This window comes from Eretmochelys imbricata, chromosome 1, assembly GCF_965152235.1.
Source record: "Eretmochelys imbricata isolate rEreImb1 chromosome 1, rEreImb1.hap1, whole genome shotgun sequence".
NCBI lineage: Eukaryota > Metazoa > Chordata > Testudines > Cheloniidae > Eretmochelys > Eretmochelys imbricata.
In genome coordinates this window covers 194738784-194760663 of record NC_135572.1, presented here as the reverse complement: position 1 = coordinate 194760663, position 21880 = coordinate 194738784, and the positions used below count along the sequence as shown (strand labels likewise).

The 21880-nt window shown below is 41.4% G+C and overlaps 1 protein-coding gene across 6 annotated transcripts in view; it reads left to right on the top strand.

The window, feature by feature from the left end:
* The window catches only part of BBX (BBX high mobility group box domain containing), a 189800-nt gene that overhangs the window by 141828 nt on the left and 26092 nt on the right, over window positions 1-21880 (top strand). For 3 of the 6 annotated variants that reach the window (XM_077821117.1, XM_077821129.1, XM_077821121.1), the window contains 5 exons: window positions 4278-4358; window positions 6348-7278; window positions 8314-8452; window positions 12825-12973; window positions 20406-20495. In XM_077821117.1, the coding sequence (XP_077677243.1) occupies window positions 4278-4358; window positions 6348-7278; window positions 8314-8452; window positions 12825-12973; window positions 20406-20495 (1390 nt within the window). The remainder of the gene's footprint in view (window positions 1-4277; window positions 4359-6347; window positions 7279-8313; window positions 8453-12824; window positions 12974-20405; window positions 20496-21880) is intronic. The other 3 variants (XM_077821157.1, XM_077821148.1, XM_077821139.1) reach the window with 2 other exon arrangements.

The following is a 21880-nucleotide window of genomic DNA, read 5'->3' as shown; positions in this document are numbered from 1 at the left end:
GGCTTCACAAGTTAGTCTAGCACCAAACTCAGCTTTAGCAAACTCTAGCACCAAACTCAGCTTTAGCAAACTCAGCTTTAGCAAACAAAAAAAGGAAGCCTGAGATGCTGTCATAGGGGATACTTACCGCTGACATTTTTTTAATTCATTTATGTTGTAAATATACATGGTCCCTTAGAAAGCAGGATCAGATTCCTGCCCTGGAGAACTCACAGTACAGCTCTGACAAAAACACAATTCAGCACAACAGGTATGGCAAGAGAAGGTGTAGATGATTTGTCACTGCGGATACCAAGGTCCTGATTCAGAAAAGTATATAGTCACACTTCAGTATGTGACTTTAATAGGACTTACGCATGGGGAATCCTTTCCTGATTTGTGGCCCAATTTAGGAAGCAAGAAGCAGGTTTTGAGGAATGTGAGGCTCTTTTTATAAAGAGTGGGGACTGCAATCCGTATCCAAGATTAAAATTATCATGTGAGTATTGGGCCATGATAAGTAAACTCGCTGAGATTTAGGTATTCCAGACGCTACTGGAACTCCTTGATGCATCTGAAATGTCAGTTTGTTCGTTGTTGATAAAACATACCCCATCCCCTTGAAGTTTGGCTTGGATATTTTTGTTTTAATATGTCAAGAATCTACAAATTAAAGGATGTGTGCTGGGTTCCCTCAGATAAATAAGGAAAAGGGAACATTTCAGCATATTGTTTGTTTACTATGCAAGACCACAGCTTGCAGATTTCAATGCCCAGAATGGTTCGCTGACTCCCATCCAGTGGCATCCCAACACTCATTCTGCTGGAGAGAAATCTAGAAGCTAGAACCATTGAAAAAACTCTAGAATTTGGACCCACGTATCGTGGGGTTTTTTTACCCCTGACTGCATAACAGTAATGTTTTGTTCCTTCTTGGTTAGAAAATAAGGATACTAAAAAGATAAATTTTAAAGAAATATGCATGAGTGGAAAGAAGAGATTTGCCTTACCCTTTAGGCAGTCCCTAGGCTCCAGCAGAGTGCATGCTAGGGTGATCACAGTTAGCAGGAGCTAGTGATCTGTAGAGGGATGTGACCTTTGCAGCTCTGAAAACAAGCCAAAAAAGCTTGTGAACACTAGAAGTGCGACAGGTTTCAGAGTAGCAGCCGTGTTAGTCTGTATTCGCAAAAAGAAAAGGAGTACTAGTGGCACCTTAGAGACTAACAAATTTATCTGAGCATAAGCTTTCGTGAGCTACAGCTCACTACATCGGATGCATTCAGTAGAAAATACAGTGAGGAGATTTATATACACAGAGAACATGAAACGATGGGTGTTACCATACACACTGTAAGGAGGGTGATCACTTAAGATGAGCCAATACCAGCAGGAGAGTGGAGGGGGAGGGGGGAACCTTTTGTAGTGATAATCAAGGTGGGCCATTTCCAGCAGTTGACAAGAACGTCTGAGGAACAGTGGGGGGTGGGGAAAATGTGTTGAACTATCCCCTTCCTTTGCTTATTATAATGGCAGCATTCTGCACGTGATCTTAATGTTGTACCCCTTTAATAATAGTGAGCCTGATTTCACTGGAGTTACACCAGCATGGCACTGGAGTAACACTGTTGAATCAGGCCTGATGTTTGCATATCACCACTAGGTGAAGGTCTGGCACCTCTTAAGAAACAAATCCTTAGGAGTCATAGGAAAGTCCATATGCTTGCCCACAGAAGTGCAGAGTTGTAGCACAATTGAAGCAGAAGAGGAGACTGAGTCTGGCAGCGAGAAACTTGGATCTGAAACAAACATCCATGCGCTTTCTCTCGATGATTATTTAAGTAGGTCCATTCAAACCTAATTTAATATACAAACTAAAGGTAAGGTACAGACTCCAACTTAAATTTATAAAAATTCTGCACAAATCCTTCTTAAGATGCTCTGGCTGGGTCAGCCTGAATAGCCTGCGCTTGTGCCCACTACGGCACTATTCACCTTGCCTCTGTTTTTCTACTAGCCTTCTGAGGAAACTGTCATAGACTTTAAGCCCAGAAGGGACCATCATGATCCTCTAGTCTGACCTCCTGCACACTGCAGGCCACAGAACCGCACGCACCCACTCACTCCTGTAATAGACCCCTAACCTCTGGCTGAGTTACTGATGTCCTCAAATCATGTTTTAAAGACTTAAAGTTACAGAGGATCCACCATCTACACTAGTGTAAACCTGCAAGTGACCCGTCCCCCACGCACCACCTTGTGAGGTGCTGGTAGCAAACTTAGTAAATAATCCCAAGAGCAACATAAAAAGTCTTCTGCCCTTCCCGACTCCACGGTCGGTTCTTTCCCATTCTCCTACAGAGAGAGCTGACTGTCTGGGCTTTTCCCCTCTGGGAATCTCCCTTCTTCCAGGGCCAGTCACAGAGGCCAGATAGACTCCCTCCTGGAATCCTCCTCAGTCCTCCTCCAGGCCATCTGCCTGGGAGCTTCCCTTCTTCTGAATCTACCAGATAAACAAGGCCATCTGATTCCTAGCTGATCAGCTGGGAGGGTCACTGGTCTGTCACAGGTGATGCCGTGCCTAAGTCCCCTTGAAGGATCAGCTAGCCTGTGAAAAGCTCACAGGTTTTTTGGTGTGGTTTTGGTTTTGTGTTCTCTGTGACACCTGAACCCAGTTGGACGCATAAAATATGAGAGATTCTGTTTAACTTGTGAATTTCTTAATTCTTTAATTACCACTGAGTGGGCAGATCAGGCATTAATTTGAAGCTGCCCTAACATGTTGTGTTCCTACCCCTGGAGTGATCCCCATCACTGCAAGTTCATTTGGCAGGCATTTGCATCGCACCATTGTAACCCAAACATCATGTGCTGTGTGCTGGAGAGGAGCAGGCTTCCCCACTCCCCACCCAGAGTGAGCCCTGAGCTCTGGGGACCCATCACCGGACTCTGGGACCCCATCATCGGAGCCCAATAAGTTGTTCGGGTTTGACCATACTTGCATTTCCCCCACTCTTCTTTATTTGTATGGATTAGAATCAAACTCTCAACTTCATCTCTCTGTTCTTTTAGATTGATTTTTGTCAGTATTATGCAAACAGTGCCAAAAATATATTTAAAAGTGAGCCAAATATGTTCATGTAAACTCTAGTAGTGGTTGAAGCAGCTACTTTTAGGGATACAATCTGGTGACTGCTTGGAAAGCCATAGCCGTGCAGCTCAGCTGTGGGTTCCATAGAGATCTATGTCTCTACACAATCACTCTCTATCCTGTTTCCAGTCTAAGGTGAGGAGAACAGTGAGCATTTGCAACATCTCCGTGACTCAGTGCAGGGAGTCTGGTTCTACCACAAATAGCTGACAACCCTGGAGATAGTTTATGAGCCCTGCAGCCTCAACAGCTGACAGCTCAGGGCCATTGAATAATAATTCAGAGTGATTAGGAGATTGTGAATAGATGCAACCTCCTCAAGGATATTGACTCCCAGTAGGATATTTTTGGTCTCTCTTCCTTCTATGGTAGTGATTTGGGGTGGGGGTCCTGTAAAGTAACTCTCATGGCTCCGGTGGTGGGGTTAGATGGAAAGACCAAAATGAGTGGAGAGTTGCTTGGGGATAGGATCTGTACCCCCCTTCAAATTCTGCACCTCACTCCACTGAAGCAGCTGTACATCCCCTTCCGCCATTGCAAGGCTGGTATAGAGCCTAACTGACGGCATCAGAGTTCTTGGAGTATAAAAATACCTGCTTTGCAGGAATGTTGAGGCCTTATGTTGAGATGCTTGGATTGGTGCTCTAATGCGTTTAGAAAGTGGTTGTGTTTTAGAGTCTTCGTCAACACTTGTTACTCAGGCTCCACTGAAGTACTGAAGATAAGCACTAAACTGATACAAGAGGAAAGGTACATTTAGAAACAGTTTGGGCTAGATTCTTCACTAGTGTAAACCAGAGCAGTTCCACTGACTCCAAATAGCCAGCGGAGCTACAACAATGTACGTGAGCAGGAGAACTTGTCCTTTATGTCAGCCTTCTCCTAAATGATGCCCTGATTAATAAGAATCCAGAAGTCGAAAATCACTCTTAGTGGCGTTGTCTGAGGGCACTAGATTATTATTTATAAGGAGGAAAATCCAGCAATGAGCCCTTTGGATGTACCGTGAATGCAATTTTTTCTCACAATATGGACTTTTATGAATGTATGGCTGGAGGAAAAGTCACCCTTGTAAAAATTTTAAATTCAACACACTGGAAGGATGTATTGGAGAAGTAATGTTTTTTTCCTTCTTTGTTTTTTGCTTAAGATTTCCTCAAGTACATCCCATTCAGGCCCTCCTGACTTAACAAAGCAGTGTGGGACATCAGCGTTGTTTCAGTTGGCAGAGGTAATATTAAAATACTGGTGATTAATTACCACTGGTGCAGTGGGGAGGAGAAGCTAATAATGCTGACTGCCTGAGTCTAGCAGTCAGAACAGTGGCACCGTCATAATTTATGCTTCTATAAACAACCGTACTAATTATCACTTGGGTGTGAAGAATCAAGATTTCCCTAGACTAGCCATTAAAGCACAAGCTCTTAGCGCTACTGAGTTAACAGTAAAAAAGTCAGAACCTCTGATGGCAAAGGACTTATCTGATTTGTATTCAGAGTATTTTTAATGAACACTTCTGGGGTTTTATTCAGGTCAGGACATTGTCATTGCAAATACGTTTTAGAAGGCTTCAGTCACTTTCATTTATTTCTACTCTCATGCAGATTATATTAAAATGATGAATACATGTATGACTTCTGGAGGAACTGTGTTCTGATACGTTGCAGCTGACGTCAGACTGTCCTTCCAGGAGTAGTTACAGTGAATGGTCCCGTTGTGGAAACATTTAAAGTTCTCTTTTTTTCTAAACCTTCCAAATCATAAGACCACATGCCATGAGTTAGTTTATAGCCTACAACACCCAAAGCCCCTTTCATAGCCACACAGCTAAAGCAGTCCGAAGTCTTCTGTGCTGGTTATGTTACAAGCTTTAGAAGAAAAGGTGTAGAGCAGAGAAGAAGGGTTAAAAATGGAGTTGCTGTCACATGAACAGGATATTTTAAAGATTTAAGATTGAGATTTTCCAAGCCTCTTAGGAACTTGGAAAATTTCGGTTTATTTAAATAAACAGACTATGAGAGATTATTACCAGGATTTCTTTAGATACTATCTTCCTTAGAGCCAAATCTGAACTCATGAGCTAAGTTTTCTTTGACGAAAGTAATAATAATAAAAAGAATCAGGTCAGCCAAAGGATCTCTATTTTCTACAGATTTAACTAAAATTGAACCTATTGAACTGTAAAGCAGGTAAAATAGCAGGTTATGTGATTTTAAAAAGATGTGTGAGAAAAATAAAATGTTCAGTTTCATAGTGACAGGAGGCCCAGTGGATTCGTAAATTAGTACTAGGTATGGAGACTTCTAGGCCAATGACTAAAATCCAGCCCAGGGGAGTGATTCGAGTGGTTCTTTTGGTGACCTCTGTTAAAGGAGTTGGTGGTCATTTGTTTGTATGGTTTGGTTTGGTTTGTGTTTCTCTTAAAGTTTTGAACATCCTCCCAGAGGAAGCTGGTCTGACACTTGTGGTTACCCCTGCTAGCAGTCTTAGCAGAGAAGCCAAGGCATGGAGACTGTGAACTACCCTGTCAGGTCCTGCGCTGATCCCTCTGTCGCTGCTGAGGACCAGTGGGAGAGCAGTTAGGAGAAGCTTGCACTTAATGCATCCTTTATGGTAGCCGTTCTGTGGGTAGATAGAGGGATTCGGCCTCCATTACTGATATCACCAGGAAGGTTGGCTCCAAGGTAGTAACACTTTACATTTCTGGTGTTGAAGAGGCTTGTGATTTCAGAGGATTTTTCTGTATCATGTAAAAGAAATTTAAAGGTTTTGTTTTGGTTTTTTACTTTGTTTTGCAAATTGAATAAAGAAAAAAATGATAGTATCAAGAATTGGTTAAATTCTTCATTCACTGGCATTTGAAAGTAGGAACCAGAATGATAAGGAGCGGGTGGAATAGTTTGTAGGTTACCTGGTTTACTGATGGTGGGTTATATCGAACTGTACCACTGCATTTATGGTACTATTTGTGTATTTTCAGAGGATGTCATGGGCATCTACAGCCTGATTCAGGTGTCTTTCCCTCAGACCTGGAGATCATACAGCATACTATCCTGAATGGGGGGATGTTTTAAGTACTGTCCTGAATGCAGGGGGCTTCTTTCCTAAATCAGGGCCTTAGATAAGTGCCCCTTTCTAGCATTTCTGTAAATCAAAATAATTAAATTGAATGAGAGGGGCATTTAATTGGTGGTAATTGGATGTTTTAAACTTGTTTTAGATGTGCCTTGCATCAGAGGCGGTAAAAGTGAAAGAACCTGGGAAGGTGAAAGTGGAAACATCAGTGGATGTGAAAGCAGAAGCTCCAGAGGAAGTGAAAGTGAAAGAATTGGAGAAGGTGAATGTGAAAGACTCACAGGAAGTAAAAGTGGAAGAATCTGAGATGGTGAAAAATCAAAATGACGAAAAGACAAAAACTGAAGAGTCGGAGAAAGTTACAAAATGCAGTCACTTTACTGATCCGGCAGCAGACAGCAGTACTTTAGAGATAAATGATAGTACCAGTGCAAAGGATCACACATGTCATTCTCAAGAGCTGTCACTTGCTGACTTTAATACCCTGGGGCTGAGCAAACCAGAAAAGATAAAAAAGAAAAAGAAAAAAAATAAGCTGGACCGGCACACAAACGAAAAATCCAACCCTAAGAAGGCTTGTAAAAAGAGGCAGTCCTCTGAGTCTGATATTGAAAGTGTCATTTATACTATCGAAGCAGTTGCAAAGGGCGACTGGGGTGCAGAGAGATTCGGCGAAATCCCCCGGAAGAAGGTCCGCCCTGCCTCAAACATGAAGGGAAGTGTGTTGGACACAAAGTCACCAAAGAAAAAAGTGAAATCAAAAGAGAAGAGAGCATCAAAGGAGAAATCCTCGGAGACCACCAAAGAATCAAAGCCTCCTGACTTTCTTAGTATTACAGCCAATATGGAGGCGCCTTGTGAGGTACCTGACAACATAAAAGCAGAACCATTGACCCCAACAGAGGATGTGGTACCGCAGAGTTTACCTGGACAGGTCAAAACAGCAGACAGTGACTGTAATAAAAAGATTGAAACCTGTGGCTCCAGGAAATCAGAGCGATCTTGCAAAGGTGCTCTTTATAAGACTCTGGTGTCAGAGGGCATGCTCACGTCCCTGCGTGCTAATGTGGACAGAGGTAGGTGATTTTTGCCATTTATTTACAGAGGGAGAGAAAAATAAATCAAAAGGTGTTATATTGTGTTTGAACAACATCTCTCTCTTGGTCTGCCATTAATTAGGTGCGGGCTTGTAACGCAACCAGTGATTTATTTAATTCAATTAGTAGACATATTTCCTTCCCCTTTACTGCATATCTGATTGCAAGATATAGTCTTTAAAGCACATTTCACTTTAAAGATACATGTGTTAACAGGTCAATCTGCTGGTTTGGGCAGGGCTTGCATTTTTATATAACCCTGACCAGCTGCACTAGAGCATTGGTTGCCTATATGAAGAAATGCTGTTGGTCTCTAGGCATAACTCTGAATCCTTGAAGAGGTAATGTGTCTCTCACTCCTTTCTGGTGTATATTCTGGTCCCCAGATAAGGTACACCACCCGAAGAATAGGGGAGGGATCTAGAAACAGTGTGTAGTTCGTTCATTCAGGATAGAAGTAGGGAGATCACATGTGTCATCAGTTTCCAAATTTAGCATCTCCGTTGTTAAAAGTGGATGATGATGATGATCAGTGAGAGAACCTTGACTTTGAAAGGAAAGATTAATTTGGGTTTAAAATATGTGATGTATCTTTTCAGTAGGATACATTTAAAAGCATTTCTCTGAGCAGCAAATCGAAGATGATAATCTGAACAGCCAAATTGAAGCGAGAACCCTTGAGGTTACTTTTCCTTTACATTAAATCTGTGAAACCTTTTCTCCTTCATTATACCTCTGCAGATCCACACTGTAGGGGTCCTGCAGCTTAGCAGAAGGTTCCAAAAGTTGGCTCTTTTAAGGTAGTAAATATGGGTAAATCCAGTTGCTACCAGGTAACCTTCTTAACCCTTAGGAACCTAAATTGGCACAGAACCCATTTTAGAAACATGTGAAGAGTCAGTCAGCAGAGCAGCAGAAATTGCACTGTTGAGTGACTCTTGATATACAGGATCCTTGTGAGTCCAGTGCCACAGGTTCCATGGTGAAAGTAAGAATCTTTTTCCTCTTTCCTAGGCAAACGAAGCTCAGGAAAAGGCAACTCCTCAGACCACGAAGGATGCTGGAATGAAGAAAACTGGGCCTTTTCCCAAAGTGGGATGAGTGGGAGTAAAAAGCTGAAAAAAACTAAGCCAAAGGAAGAATTTGTTCTTGGGTGAGTTGATGTAACTCACGTGAACAGAGTTTTGCACAGGCATGATTTGTTTCCAATCTACAGGAATGGATTTGGTTGTCATAGTAAAAGTAGATAACTGTGCACATTCCACTGAAAAACAGGATAATATAGTATGTAGGGCACAGGACTGGGAACCAGACCATCCTGTGTCCAGGTCTGGTCTCTGATTCAGTTTAGCTTTAGGCAAGCTGCATAGATCAAAACTGTCAAAATGGACTCTGATTTTTCAGTGCCACATTTCAGACACTTGAGGCCTGATTGTTAAAGGTGCTGAGCACTCCAAACTGAAGTTAAAGCCAATGGGAACAGCGGTTGCTCGCCACCTCTGTAAGTCAGGCCCAAGCTGTCTCAAGCTAGATACTCGCAATTAGAGCGTGCGTCTGAAACACTCAGCCCTCACCTCTCTGGGCTTGATTCTGTCTTCTCACTGATTATTAAACCAATCTAATTCCATTGTGATCACTCTGATTTACACCAATATAAATTGGAATCAAATAATTGTTTCCACATTTCTAAAATAAGCACAATATTTACCTAGCTAAGAGGTGATGTAGAGGGTTAATTTAATTTTCAAAGAAACATTATTTAAAGTTCTAAGTAGGCGCTTCATCAACTGGAAAAAGTGTTACTTTTTACCCCCCAAAAAGGAGATAATTTGACAGTGCTCCTTTCACTTATTTATTATTTTTATTATTGTAGCACCCAAGAGTCGTTATTTTCCTTTGTAGGCATTGTTCTAAGGCAGTGGAGGGTAAATAAATCATTATCCGTCAAGGAGGCAACTACTTGAATAGGAGATAAGCTGGTTAAGGCAGTGGAATAATCAGTAGAGAAATAATTATTAATTACTCTTAAAAATTAGTGCTTTTGCAGATCTACACAGAAGTGGCTCTCAGGAATATGAATAGCAATTCTCCTCATAGCACTAACAGATTTACTTAACTTCAGCGATAGTGGTGAAAAATCTATTTAGCCATTCATACTTTGCAAATCCTTGGATATTTCTAATTATCTGAATTCAGAGGGAATAAATTGGATTAAAGGGAATAGATTCTCTTCATATTTCAGGCTTAAAGTTTTAATAGGTTTCTTTTGTGTAGGTTTATAGTAACATTTTTCATAACCTAATGTATCTGAAATTTAGTTGTAATGCACTTAGAGCAAGGACATTAAATATTGCAAATCTCAAGGTGGTGTTATTACCTGGTATACACTTCACAAAGTAACGCTGCACTTTTATTATTCTCAGTACATACTGTCCTCGTCAGTGATACCGAGATTTTGTAAAGATCTTCTCATACTGCACAATGTTCCATTAAAAAGTTAACCAGCTTTCCATTTATTTAATTCCATTAAAACTTTAAGTCAGTTTGAGAAGATGATGAATTCCACAGCCCCTCAGCTAATCTAAAAAATGTAGATGCAAATAATTTATTCAGAGTTTGCCAGTTAAAAGTTTTGAATAATGTATTTGACAAATATTGTGCTACCATCTGTACAACTGGTTAGATAGTGAAGATATATATGTGAGGATAACTTATTTCCTGACTCAGCAGTGTTGTTCATTACTATTATTCAACCAGTTCTGATAGAAGAAATCTTTATAATACATGGATTTAAGATTTTTACTAACAGTTCAAGAAACTATAGGTATGTCTCCACCACAGCAGCGCACCCGTGGTGCTGCAGCTCTACCTCTGTCACTCGGTAGTGTAGTTGCTTCCTACGTTGGCTGAAGGGGGTTTTCTGTCGATGTAATTAATGCACCTCTCCGTGAGGCGGTAGCTAGATCAATGAAAGAATCCTTTCACTGACGTAGCCGTGTCTGCACTGGGGGTTAAGTCAACCTAACTGTGATGCTCAGGATACAAAATTTTTCACAGCCCTGAATGGCATAGCTGGGTCAATCCAATCTTTAAGTGTAGATCAGACCTATATATTAAACATTCCTCTTCAAGGCTCTGCACACCTACATCCCTCTTCAAGGCTTTCCACCTACATCTCTCCTCTTATTTCCTCCTCCCCCAGCCCCGCACACCTTGTTCCTCCCACCCTTCTCGCCTTGCAACTTCCTTCTTCTCCCAGACTCAGATTTGTACCTTTTCTTGCATTAGTTGCCCATTACCATGGGAACAATCTCCCTCTTCTTGTCTGCCAGGTAACCTCTGCCTTCTTCATATTAATTCTTTTTAAAATGTACTGATTCCAGGTATAGGGTTGCCAGGTGCCTGGTTTTTGACCGGAAAGTCCGCTCGAAAAGGGGACCTGACTGTGTCAGATCTATTGACCAGACACCCAAAGTCTGGTTACTGCGGGTGGGGGAGGCACTGAGTCATCACCTGCACCAGCCCCTGCTTACCTGGGGCAGCCTCTTACCTGCGACAGGTGGCTGCAACTCCCAGCCCCGGCTCCGCGGATGAGTCCCTCCTGATCCGGGCAGAGGTTGGGGAGAGGGGGAGGAGCAACAGGGAACAGCAGGGAAAGAGGAGCGAACAGGGGTAGGGCTTCGGGGGGAAGTGTCTGGTTTTTAAATATTACAAAGTTGGCAACCGTATCCAGGTATCCTCCCTACCGCCTTCTCCAGTGGCAACTCCCTAGTGTTACATGCCATGTTTGTCTTGTCTGTCTTAGCTCCTGTCCTGTCATGAGCTCTGCAGAGGTAGTCCCAGGCCCTGTACCAGTGCAGGGGTCTGCCTATGTGAACGTCATTACAGGATCGGGGCCTTAGGTTGCAAACTCCTCAGGCCAGCTAATGTCTGTCCATGTGTTTGTAAACCTCTGTATGTTTATGACACTATAATTGCTTTTTTAATAATTAAAATCACTGGCTTAGTGATGGCAGCACTCACTGCTTCTTCCATGTCCCACATGCTATAAATTGTCTGTGATGATGGCTCTTCTGCTGTCAAAGTTGGGTATGCTTGTTAGACCTGCACCCTCCCCCCAGGACCATAGGCAGGTGTGGTGGGAGTTGGGAAAGGAAATAGTACAGGGAGGGGAGAGCATATGTCAGTCATCAAAGCAACAGCTCTACTTACTTCATGGATGTCTAGATACCCATGTACAGAGTAGCATGGTCGCAGCACGGCCTGTTGCTTTTACTGACAAAACAGTTGCTGCGAACCAAGTCTGTGTTTTGTAACTGAAACCACTGCTCTTCTACGTGGCTCTGATTGAACATCAGAGAAAGATGAAATACGTTTCTAACAAAAATACAGAATAATGGTTACGGGGATAAGTAAATCAACTCCAATTTGCGAGTTTCGTTGCCCGTAATGATGCTTCATTTGAGAGCTGTTTCAGAGAAAACTGAAAAACTCACACTTCTGCCTTTCTTCCAGGCACACAGTGCTTAGAGGCAGTCTCACTAAGCATTCATGTTTACTCTCATTGTCTGCTGGTCTTTTATAGCAAGGAAAATTAGAGCTAGGAAAACTCAGACTTCTCATGTCAGCACTAGTTTATTATTAACAACAAAAACCACACAAGCTCAGGGGAGGGATAGCTCAGTGGTTTGAGCATTGGCCTGCTAAACCCAGGGTTGTGAGTTCAATCCTTGAGGGGGCCATTTAGGGATCTGGGGCAAAAATTGGGGATTGGGCCTGCTTTGAGCAGGGGGTTGGACTAGATGACCTCCTGAGGTCCCTTCCAACCCTGATATTCTATGAACATATATACAGGAGCTCTAGTCACCCTAACAACAGATACATTTACAAGCAATTAAAGTATCATGCAGTTGGCTCTGTGTAATAAAATAATTAATATATCACCAGATAAATGCAGCAGCCAGTCCAGTCCTGCTGCATCCCTAGCCCAATGCCCTCGGTTCTTCCCAGAAGCCTTATTGAAGAGCTGTGTATATTAAGTAGTTTGGTTGTTTATTGCTTGCTTGGCTTTTGTAAATTGTTTTTCCTCATAGTTTTGGCGGGGGGAGGGGCAGTGAGGGAGGGGTTGTGTGTGTATGTGTGTGAAACCAATTAGAGCTTTAATATAAAGGCTCCCTTTATAAATAAAAAGGAGAAAATCTTTTAAAAAAATAAGTTGCCTTTTTCAGAAAACCTTTTTGTTCATAATCCAGTATTATTTACTCACTGACATTGGTGGCACTCTTTTTCAGTGTTTCTTTGTCCTCCTTTTCTGATCGATTAATCTCCCTCACGTGACAGATCAGGACTGAATGCCAAACACAATCGTTCAATTTTTTAAACATGTAGTGTATATATAAAATGACCTAACTGTGATGAGTTCAGGTATAAAAGTACCACTGAAGCTTATCGACCCAGAACCTGTTTTTAACTTTATCTGTGTGAACCATGTGATTGATTTTGTTTTTTTCCCTCCTTTTCTTTAGTTTAGCAAAATTGGAAGAAGAATTTGAAAAAAAATTCAACAGCCTCCCTCAGTACAGTCCCATTACGTTTGACCGGAAAAGCGTATCTGTTCCAAGGAAAAAGAAGAAGGTTGGAAGCTGCCCAGCGGAACAACCAAAATCCAACAAAGGTAAGGTGCTTTCTGAGGTACATTCATAATCCGTAATAGCTGCTGTGCTGGGTTAAGGAGTTATTTTCTTACCTCAGCATGCTTGCCTACATGTGAGGAATGTGGAGTCATTGTTGCTTTCTTCATCATGACAAAGTTGGTTATCGCCAGGACTTTCACAGGTTTTGTTTTTCCTTTTTTCCTTTTATTAATTGATTTAGCACGTTCTCACTCTGGAAATAAAACATTTCTGCAGTGATGCCTCCATTCTGAACCCTTTTAAGTCCAGTACTCAATCTCTCATGAGCAGAAACTTCCAGTTGTGTCATGTTCTGCTGCAGTTTGTGTGCGTGTGTGCAGTTTGTGTAGGGTGGGTGAGTATCCTTTAGGGCTAATTCTTTGACCCCGTGGTATTTATAATGTATGTGAATATAAGTGCATCAGGAAAGGAGGAATGATTACCAATAATTCTGTTCTGCAGAGCTGAGGCAATAAGATGCTGAATATACTGATAAAATGAGAATAACTCGTACTGTCTGATCACTGTGCTGGTGGCAGTAACTAACTACTTTTGCCAATCTAAGTACCTTGTTCAAACATACGTAGTTTTGTGCTGTTTGTATGAATCACAAGCAGCCAAATTACAATACATGGAACAGAACTGTTTGTGATGTTATTTACAGAGCATGCCCAATATAGTATTGATTTTGTATTTATGTAGGTAGAGATGGGCCGAGCGGGTTCTGGCAAAATTAGCCATTTGTCCATAACATTTACTGAGGCCTGATCGTTGCTAATTGCAACTGTATAGTTTGTATCTGAGATATCTACAAGCCTGACCAAGAACAAATGAACCAATACTATAACACAGTAATCTGGTGGTTTGTGACGCAGCACGTTTTGGGAGCCAACTGCTAATCGGTGGTGGTAATCAGCAGTAACTTCCCTGATTTCTAGCAACAGAACACACTGTTCGGTGCTTTATTGACCTACTCATTTGTCTGGGTATCATGGGATATGTTCCATAGTCAAATAGTGAAAAGTTGAATTCTGCCCTTGGCTTTGTTAGCAAGTTGGTCTCATTCTCATCTCCGTTTTTGCAAAGCACAGTTGGAAAGCCTTGAATTTTTCCAGTCTCTTGTCTCAAGAGAAGGCCAGCAATACAATTTCAGGTGTGTTACAGGTCAGGTATGAGTAGTGCTGGCAGAGCCCTCTGGGTAAGATTATAAGCACTTGCACTTGCCTATCCCATGGGTACATTTATACTTCCAGCTAGTGGTGTGATTCTCAGCTTGAGGAGACATACTCATGCAAGCGCCAGTCAAGATAGTGTGCTAAAAATAGAGCACAGGAGGAGGAGCTAGTTGCTCCAAATACATGCTAGGTTCTCAGATAGGTGTGTACTGTAGCTAGCTTTATTTTTATTGGATGTGTCTCTTTGAGCTGGATCTCACACCCCAATCTCGAAGTGTAGGCATACCTTGTGTCTGGCCAAACCACAGCTAACAATTCCTCATTTCCATGAATACTAAATTCACTTGCAGCTATTGGGTGAGTCAGCACAGGTCCATTGTGGGCTGGCACTGAGATACCAAGAGGTAGAGCTGGTCAAAAATTTTCCGTCAGAGCAATTATTCCATTGAAAAACATCAATTCAACAAAATCAAAACCCATGAACATGTTGATTTTGACATAATGTTGTCTGGAGGGGAAATAATTGAAGGGAAGCATTTCAACAGGGGAATGGAACACTTAGATATTTTGTTTCCAGATTTGTATATTTTAAAATTATATACAATTAAAAGATTATATATTAAAAAGTCTCAAAATTAAAAGGTTTGATCTGAAACAAAAAAAAATTCAGAAATTTCATTTTGTGGGAAATTTCAAACTTTCCACATTTCATTCCAGTTCAGAACAACAACAAAACCCCCTGAAATTTTGCAAGTTCCCAAGGAATGGAAATTCCTAATTTCAGTCAGCTCTACTGAGCGGTGATTGTGCTGCCAACAAATGTATCAGATCAACAGAGATGAGTAGCTCAAGTATTGGCCACGCTGGCTGGAAGTGGATTCTGGGATACTGCAGATCATGTGAGGCAGGGATATGAAGCAACCTGGACCCAACCATGTGCAAGAGAATTTTAACCATGTAAAAGATAACTGCCCCACCAAGGCTAACTTCGTTAAGCTGGATCCCAAACTTATCCTGTGATGTAGTGAGGGTATTGCCATGAATAGTGGCAGGCTCTGGAGCCTAGACCCACTGTTTGCTTCCCAAATTTGCCTTTAAGTTAACAGCTGACCAGATAGCAACCTTTGCAGACGTAACAGTCTATATATAGCAGGTCATCTATCAAATATTGACCTGAGAAACTGTCAGATGTGCATGTCTGTGAATGGGGTCTCGTGCATGCTGCTAATAAAGAAGCACATTAAGTGAAGCACATATAGTGAAAAGCCTTACAAAAATTATAGAAGAAAATTATAGAGATAGTTCTGAGGGGTACTTTTTTCCTGCGTTAGAACTCAAGCATTTTTCAAATGAATTGGAGAAGCACAATGGGTCCAGTCCAGTGGTTCTCAACCAGTGGTATGCATACTCATCTAGATATTTGCCTAGTTTTACCAATAGACTACAGAAAAAGCATTAGCAAAACTCAGTACAAACTAAAATTTCATACAATGACTTGTTTATACAGCTCTATATATTATACACTGAAATGTAAGTACTATATTTATATTCCAATTGATTTATTTTATAAGTATGTGGTAAAAATAAGAAAGTAATTAATAGTGTGCTGTGACACTTTTTTGTATGTTTGTCTGATTTTGTAAGCACGTAGTTCTTAAGTGAGGTGAAACTTGGGGGTACACAAGACAAATCAGGCTTCTGAAAGGGGTACAGTCATCTGGAAAAGTTGAACTCCACTGATCTAGTGGATATGGCACCGGATTGGGATTTAGGAGACCTAAAATCTGTTCTTGCCTTTTCCACTGACCAATTGTGTGCAGCTGTCTTCACTTCTCTGTACCTCTGGTTCTCCTTCCACCCTCTGTCTGTCTTGTCGTTATAGACCATTCATCAGAGCAGGGACTGTCACTTACTGTGTGTTTGTACAGTACCCAGCACAATGGGGCCCCAGTCTTGGTTGAGGAGTCTAGGTCTGACTGTGATACACATGAGAAGTAATAATGATAGCACATAGGCCAGAGAAAGCTTGTTTAAGAACATTCTGTTTTTCTCTCGGACAAATGTCCATAGCTTTGTAGCGCACATGATAGACTTCCCATGTATTCTTAGTGACCAGTAGTTAGAGAAGTTTTCACAGTATCAGATCAGTGCTCCATAAACTGCCACTAAAAATTCAGTAAGTAGGCTTCAGTGTGACAGAACGGTTCCCAGGATGCTAGGACATGACAGATTATGTCATTTTTTCTTAAATAAATTTTTTTTTAAAAAGTAACTATTTCTTAATCAGGCTTTAAATACTTAAGAAATCACATACATTGCTTGTTTCAGTTGAAGACAATGGCGTTACATCAGTTTGTTGTAAAGCCGTTAACTTCAAATTGAGTTAATCTTGATTTATAACAGTCTAAACAAGAGGTGTTTCAGGCCTGATATGTCAAGTAATCAAAACAAGCAGGATAAGCAGGGCATTCAGCACATCAGTCAAAATAGCTTTCTTCTCCAGTCACCTTTTCTTTCATTTGCCCCGAAGTGCCAATCCCTAATGAGCTGATTCCTTTTTTGCCTGTTGTGACACACCTCCAGCTCTGCTATTTAACTACATCCACCCACTGAAGGACACCAGAGCACACAAGCTGTGTGTATGGCTAAGGTACGTCTGAACGTTTTCCCCATAGGAAGCAGTTTCCTAAAATATGTTTTACTCCCGTGAGAGTGAACGATAATTTGATCTCCATGACTGGCTCCTTCCTTGGCCTCTACAATACTGATAACAAGGGTAACACTTGCACCCTGGGGTCTGGACCTGATATCATCATCTTAGTATTTCGTCCTTGTTTTGTTTGTTTGTTTGAATCCAAGAGTTTTGGTTCTTAGACTCATGGAATCATAGAAATGTAGGACGGGAAGGGACCTCAATAAGTCATCTAGTCCATTCCCCTGCACTGAGGCAGGACTAAGTATGATCAAGACCATCCCGCACAAGTGTTTGTCTAACCTGTTCTTAAAAACCTCCAGTGATGGAGATTCCACAACCTCCCTAGGTAATTGTCAATCGCATGCTAATATACTCACCTACAATACAAACTGCATCTGTAATTGGCTCATCAACCAACTAAATAGATTAGCATGAAGGAATTTTTCATGGAATCAAGACTTTCTTACTGTTGGGCCATAGTATGTCACAAAAATGACCTGTTTTCGCCTTTACTCCACTTTATCCATGATCCCTGCTGAAGGATGATCTAGTGACTATTCGCAAAAAGAAAAGGAGTACTTGTGGCACCTTAGAGACTAACCAATTTATTTGAGCATGAGCTTTCGTGAGCTACAGCTCACTTCATCGGATGCATACTGTGGAAACTGCAGAAGACATTATATACACAGAGACCATGAAACAATACCTCCTCCCACCCCACTCTCCTGCTGGTAATAGCTTATCTAAAGTGATCATCAAGTTGGGCCATTTCCAGCACAAATCCAGGTTTTCTCACAGTATGCATCCGATGAAGTGAGCTGTAGCTCACGAAAGCTCATGCTCAAATAAATTGGTTAGTCTCTAAGGTGCCACAAGTACTCCTTTTCTTTTTGCGAATACAGACTAACACGGCTGTTACTCTGAAACTAGTGACTATTGCAACTGGCTATGTGAGAGGGAAGTGGGGAAAAATGGAACCCAGAATGAGGGGACAGAGAAGAGTTTCCTTTCCCTTTCCCTGAAGTCCATGTCTTTCAGTTTCCATGTGAGAACTGATGTTTTCATGAAACCAATACCCATTGAGGGGGTTGCTTCAATTTTGTTTAGTTGTGATGAGCTGATTAGAAGGGATGGTAGAAAGAGGATCATAAACAAAACACATTCTTCATTCTGTGTAATATTTGTAAAGCATATAACCTATTTCTGTGGCTTCCTTAGTCACTGCTTCTGTGCAGAATATCTGCTCCAGTGCTCAGCAGTCTGTCTGACACTGCTGAGCTGTACTTTTCTATGCAGTGTTGGTATAAGATGCAAACTTAGAGTATAGTAGTATAAACCTCTGTACTATTTTATAATGTGCCACATATCCCAATAACCTCCTAGCTGAAATCACCCCTTTGGTCATTCCAAAAGCAATTTTTTTCATCTTTTAGGGCTTGGCCCTTCATTGGGATCTGCTAGCGTGGAGCCCTGCACCAATATTCAGTCCTGCTGGAGCCTTGGGGTGAAATCCTAACCCCATTGATTTTAGGGAGCCAGGATTTAAGCCCTCACCTTTCCCTCTGCCTGCCTCTGCTTTTCCAAGCCTGGCTTTGCTTAACCCTTTTCAACTTTTCTTTGCTGCTCATCAGTTCCACACCTCTTAGGAAACAGTTCTATTGATTGATTTGTCTCGTTGTTGCTTTGGGTCAGGTCGTCATTCTGGGGCTTTCTTCTACTCTCCCTGTCGACACTCTGCACTCTTCAGTGTATGTCAACTGCCATGACTTTACACTTTTCTGTACAAACGTGTGCGGATCATGCTTACCCGTGCACTCCTCGTCCTCCTGGTCTTTCCAGCTCAGTGGATAAGGAGTAGGACGACACGTGGTGGTGTTATACATGAAGACAACTCTCTTAAAAGGACAAATATCAGATTCTGTAAAAGGAAATCATGCCTTCATGAAAATCAAAGGTGGAAACAATTCTGTGGTGCTGACTAAATCTAGTTATGGTGTTATTTCTGCCCCTTTTAACCAGTACAGTAGCTTAATAACAAGCCCAAGTACAGAGAGCAGATTTGTCTGCTCTTCTTTTGTTATTGGATATAAATAAACTTGTAGATAAGAATAGCTTTAACATTTTTTTCTCACTTTAGAATAACTTCCCATGTACTCTGGCATCCTGGCTTGCCATGGTAAAGAATGCAAAGCGGGCCAAATTCTGTGCTCAGTAATATGAATGCAACTGTACGCACTGAAGAAGGATTGAACTTGTGTAACTAATTTGACCTACTCTGTTGAAGTTATTTAACTTTTATCAACCAGTTATAATTAAATTAGTTCAGACTTTAGCTAAAATTACCCATGATGGATACCAGCTGAGGACTGTCCTTTTTTGCATAGTGCTGTAACTTTTAGATTGTGACTTCTAATTACCATATCAAACTAAAAAAATTGACTGTTGGCAGGAACTTCCCAAACCAAAGTGCATAAGCACCTTACAGTTTCCAACTTTCTTGCTTGATTATACTGCTTTTATCTTTACATGTAGGTATGAGAATCCATATTTAAATATAAATAATTATATTTAGGCCTTCTCTATGCTACCCTTTTCACTTTCATATTTCCTGCTAGTGGAGCTGTATTGGTGGCAGCAATGATGGAAGACTTCGATGGGGGGATGGAGGAAGACCAGTATAGATAAAGTTGGCAGTATGTAGTTCTGCTGTTAGCTTGAAATTCCAGGACTTAAAATATTCGTGGTGTGTGTATTTTAAAGACAAGTAGGTGAGGTGGTTTTTGCAGCTAGGAGCATGTTCAAGTGAATTACTATCAAATCAGATGCAAATGGAAAGTACTCCATCTTGTAAAAACCACAAGTTGTCATTTCATATACCGTACCTCTCTGAATTCTTCTAAGGGGGGGTCCAGTCTGAAGCTAGCATGAAGACTAGGTTCCCTGCTTCTTTTTTGGAGGTAATGCTTTACAGTGCACTTCTGCTCTGAAAAGTGACTCCGTAAAAATGGGATTGCAGTGGAAGGGTTACCTGTTTGTTGTGTCTTGGCCACTTCCATGTTATTTACCAGTCGAAAGACGTTTTTCTAACTGCCAGTGCTCAAACTTCCCTGAGATATTTGGGCACCATCCTAAGTAATAAAAATTCTGCAGTCAGAACTAAGGATGATGCATGAGCCAGGAGAGACTCCAGCTCCCAGAGCTGCGTTAGCTCTGCAATTAGTAAAAACTTACTTTTGTCACTGAAACCAAAGAGCTCTTACTCTGAATATACACAGAGAGCAGATGTTTGGAGGGAAAGGGGGCTATTTTTACGTAGTCAACTTTTCTTGTCATCCTCACTCTCTTAAACTATATTGGTATCTTTCTTTCATGTTAAAGTAGAATGATCCAATGCCCGCTGAGGTCAATGGAAAGTTTCCATTAACTCCCGTGGGTGTTGGATCAGGCACTACACTGTAAAGTGAAGTGGCATGCTGTAGGGGTAGTTATATTCTACATGCTATAATTGTTTTGCTGTATAAAAACTTCTAATTAAAAATATATTATTATTAATATTGTCTGTAGGTTCATTCCAGTCTCAGAAAAAGAACTTATTCCACAAAATTGTCAACAAATATAAGCACAAAAAGGAGAAGCTTAATGTTCCGGAAAAAGGTACTGGTGCATTACTCAGTCAAGGCTTCTGGCCACCTTCTTTCTGAACTCAGTCTTGGGTAATGCTTCTGTGCGGAGGATACTCAGTTCTGTATCCCTTTCACTCTTTTGGGCCCTTACCTCACTTTCTGTCTGCTTCAACTTCACCAGCTTCTGGCTCTGGCAATATCTTCCTTTGTTTCTATATCTTAAAAAAGCTGATTAATTGAAGACCTCCCCTCATAATCATTCCACCTCTTCTGCTTAAATCTCACCTTCCCCTCTACCATCAGGAGCTGAGTTGTTGAAACCAACCCTGAATTCTTTTCACCTACCACAGCTCTCTAATGTTGGCTGCTTCTGTCACCATCCCCGCTATAGCAGACACAGTCTTGAATACTCCTCTGCCAAAACTCTTATTTATTGTCTCATCTCATTGCCTCTTGACTGGAGTAACACCTGCTTTAATTTCCCTGTATCTCAGTTCTACAAACTACAATTGTCCAAAATGTGACCTTTTTTCCGCACCAGTACCCAAGAATATATCCCCCTTGCCCACCCTCCATCTTCAGAAATTTTTACTGGCTTCCTATTCTTTACAGAATCCAGTTGAAAATCACCTTCCTAGTCTTCAAGTTCCACCGTATATTTGCCCCTCCCTCCACCCAGCCCCCTCCAGCTCTCCAAAATCATTTCTGTCTCTGTTCTCGGGGTCTGATCCTGCATTTCCAGCACTCTCAAAACCTCCATGGGAATTTTCAAGTGAACAAGTTGTGCAGAGTCAGAGTCCAAACTGTTGACCAAGTTTTTCACTAGATAAATTTTTTCCTTTAGTCTTCCCATATCCATTTGGTCTTTCACCAGTGGGCAGGAGATTCCTCTCCCATGTCGACCCCTCTGTTTTCCCCAGTCTGACTCCTGACCCTCTTTCTCAGATAATGCAATTTAAATCCTATTCCCCAACTCTCCCCATTTCCCTGTGCTTAATCCTTCTCCCTGGAGCTTGGCCATGGTGCCCCTCTTCATTCCCTGCCCTGTCACATCCACCGATGTTGTTGTGCCTGTGTGCTACATTGTGATCTCTGTGGCCTATTTGTGCTATATTGGAATGCTTAGACTGTACCCAGCTGTGAAACATTCAGTGATAAAGAAATTTTGTGTGGTCAGTGGACAGTATTTTGTGTGGACAGTATTTGCACAAGTATATGTTGTGGTGTTGTTTACAAGAAGTAAGTACTTTTCGTAAAGGCTAGATGTGAGACTGAGTATTGGTATAATAATATGTAGGTACAGTTCTTACTAAGTACCTTTCAAATTACCATGCCTAAATTATGAATGAGTTGTATAGGTCATCTGCTAGGAAATATGTTTGTTTTGTTGAATTCTCATGAGGAAAAATAGGGGAA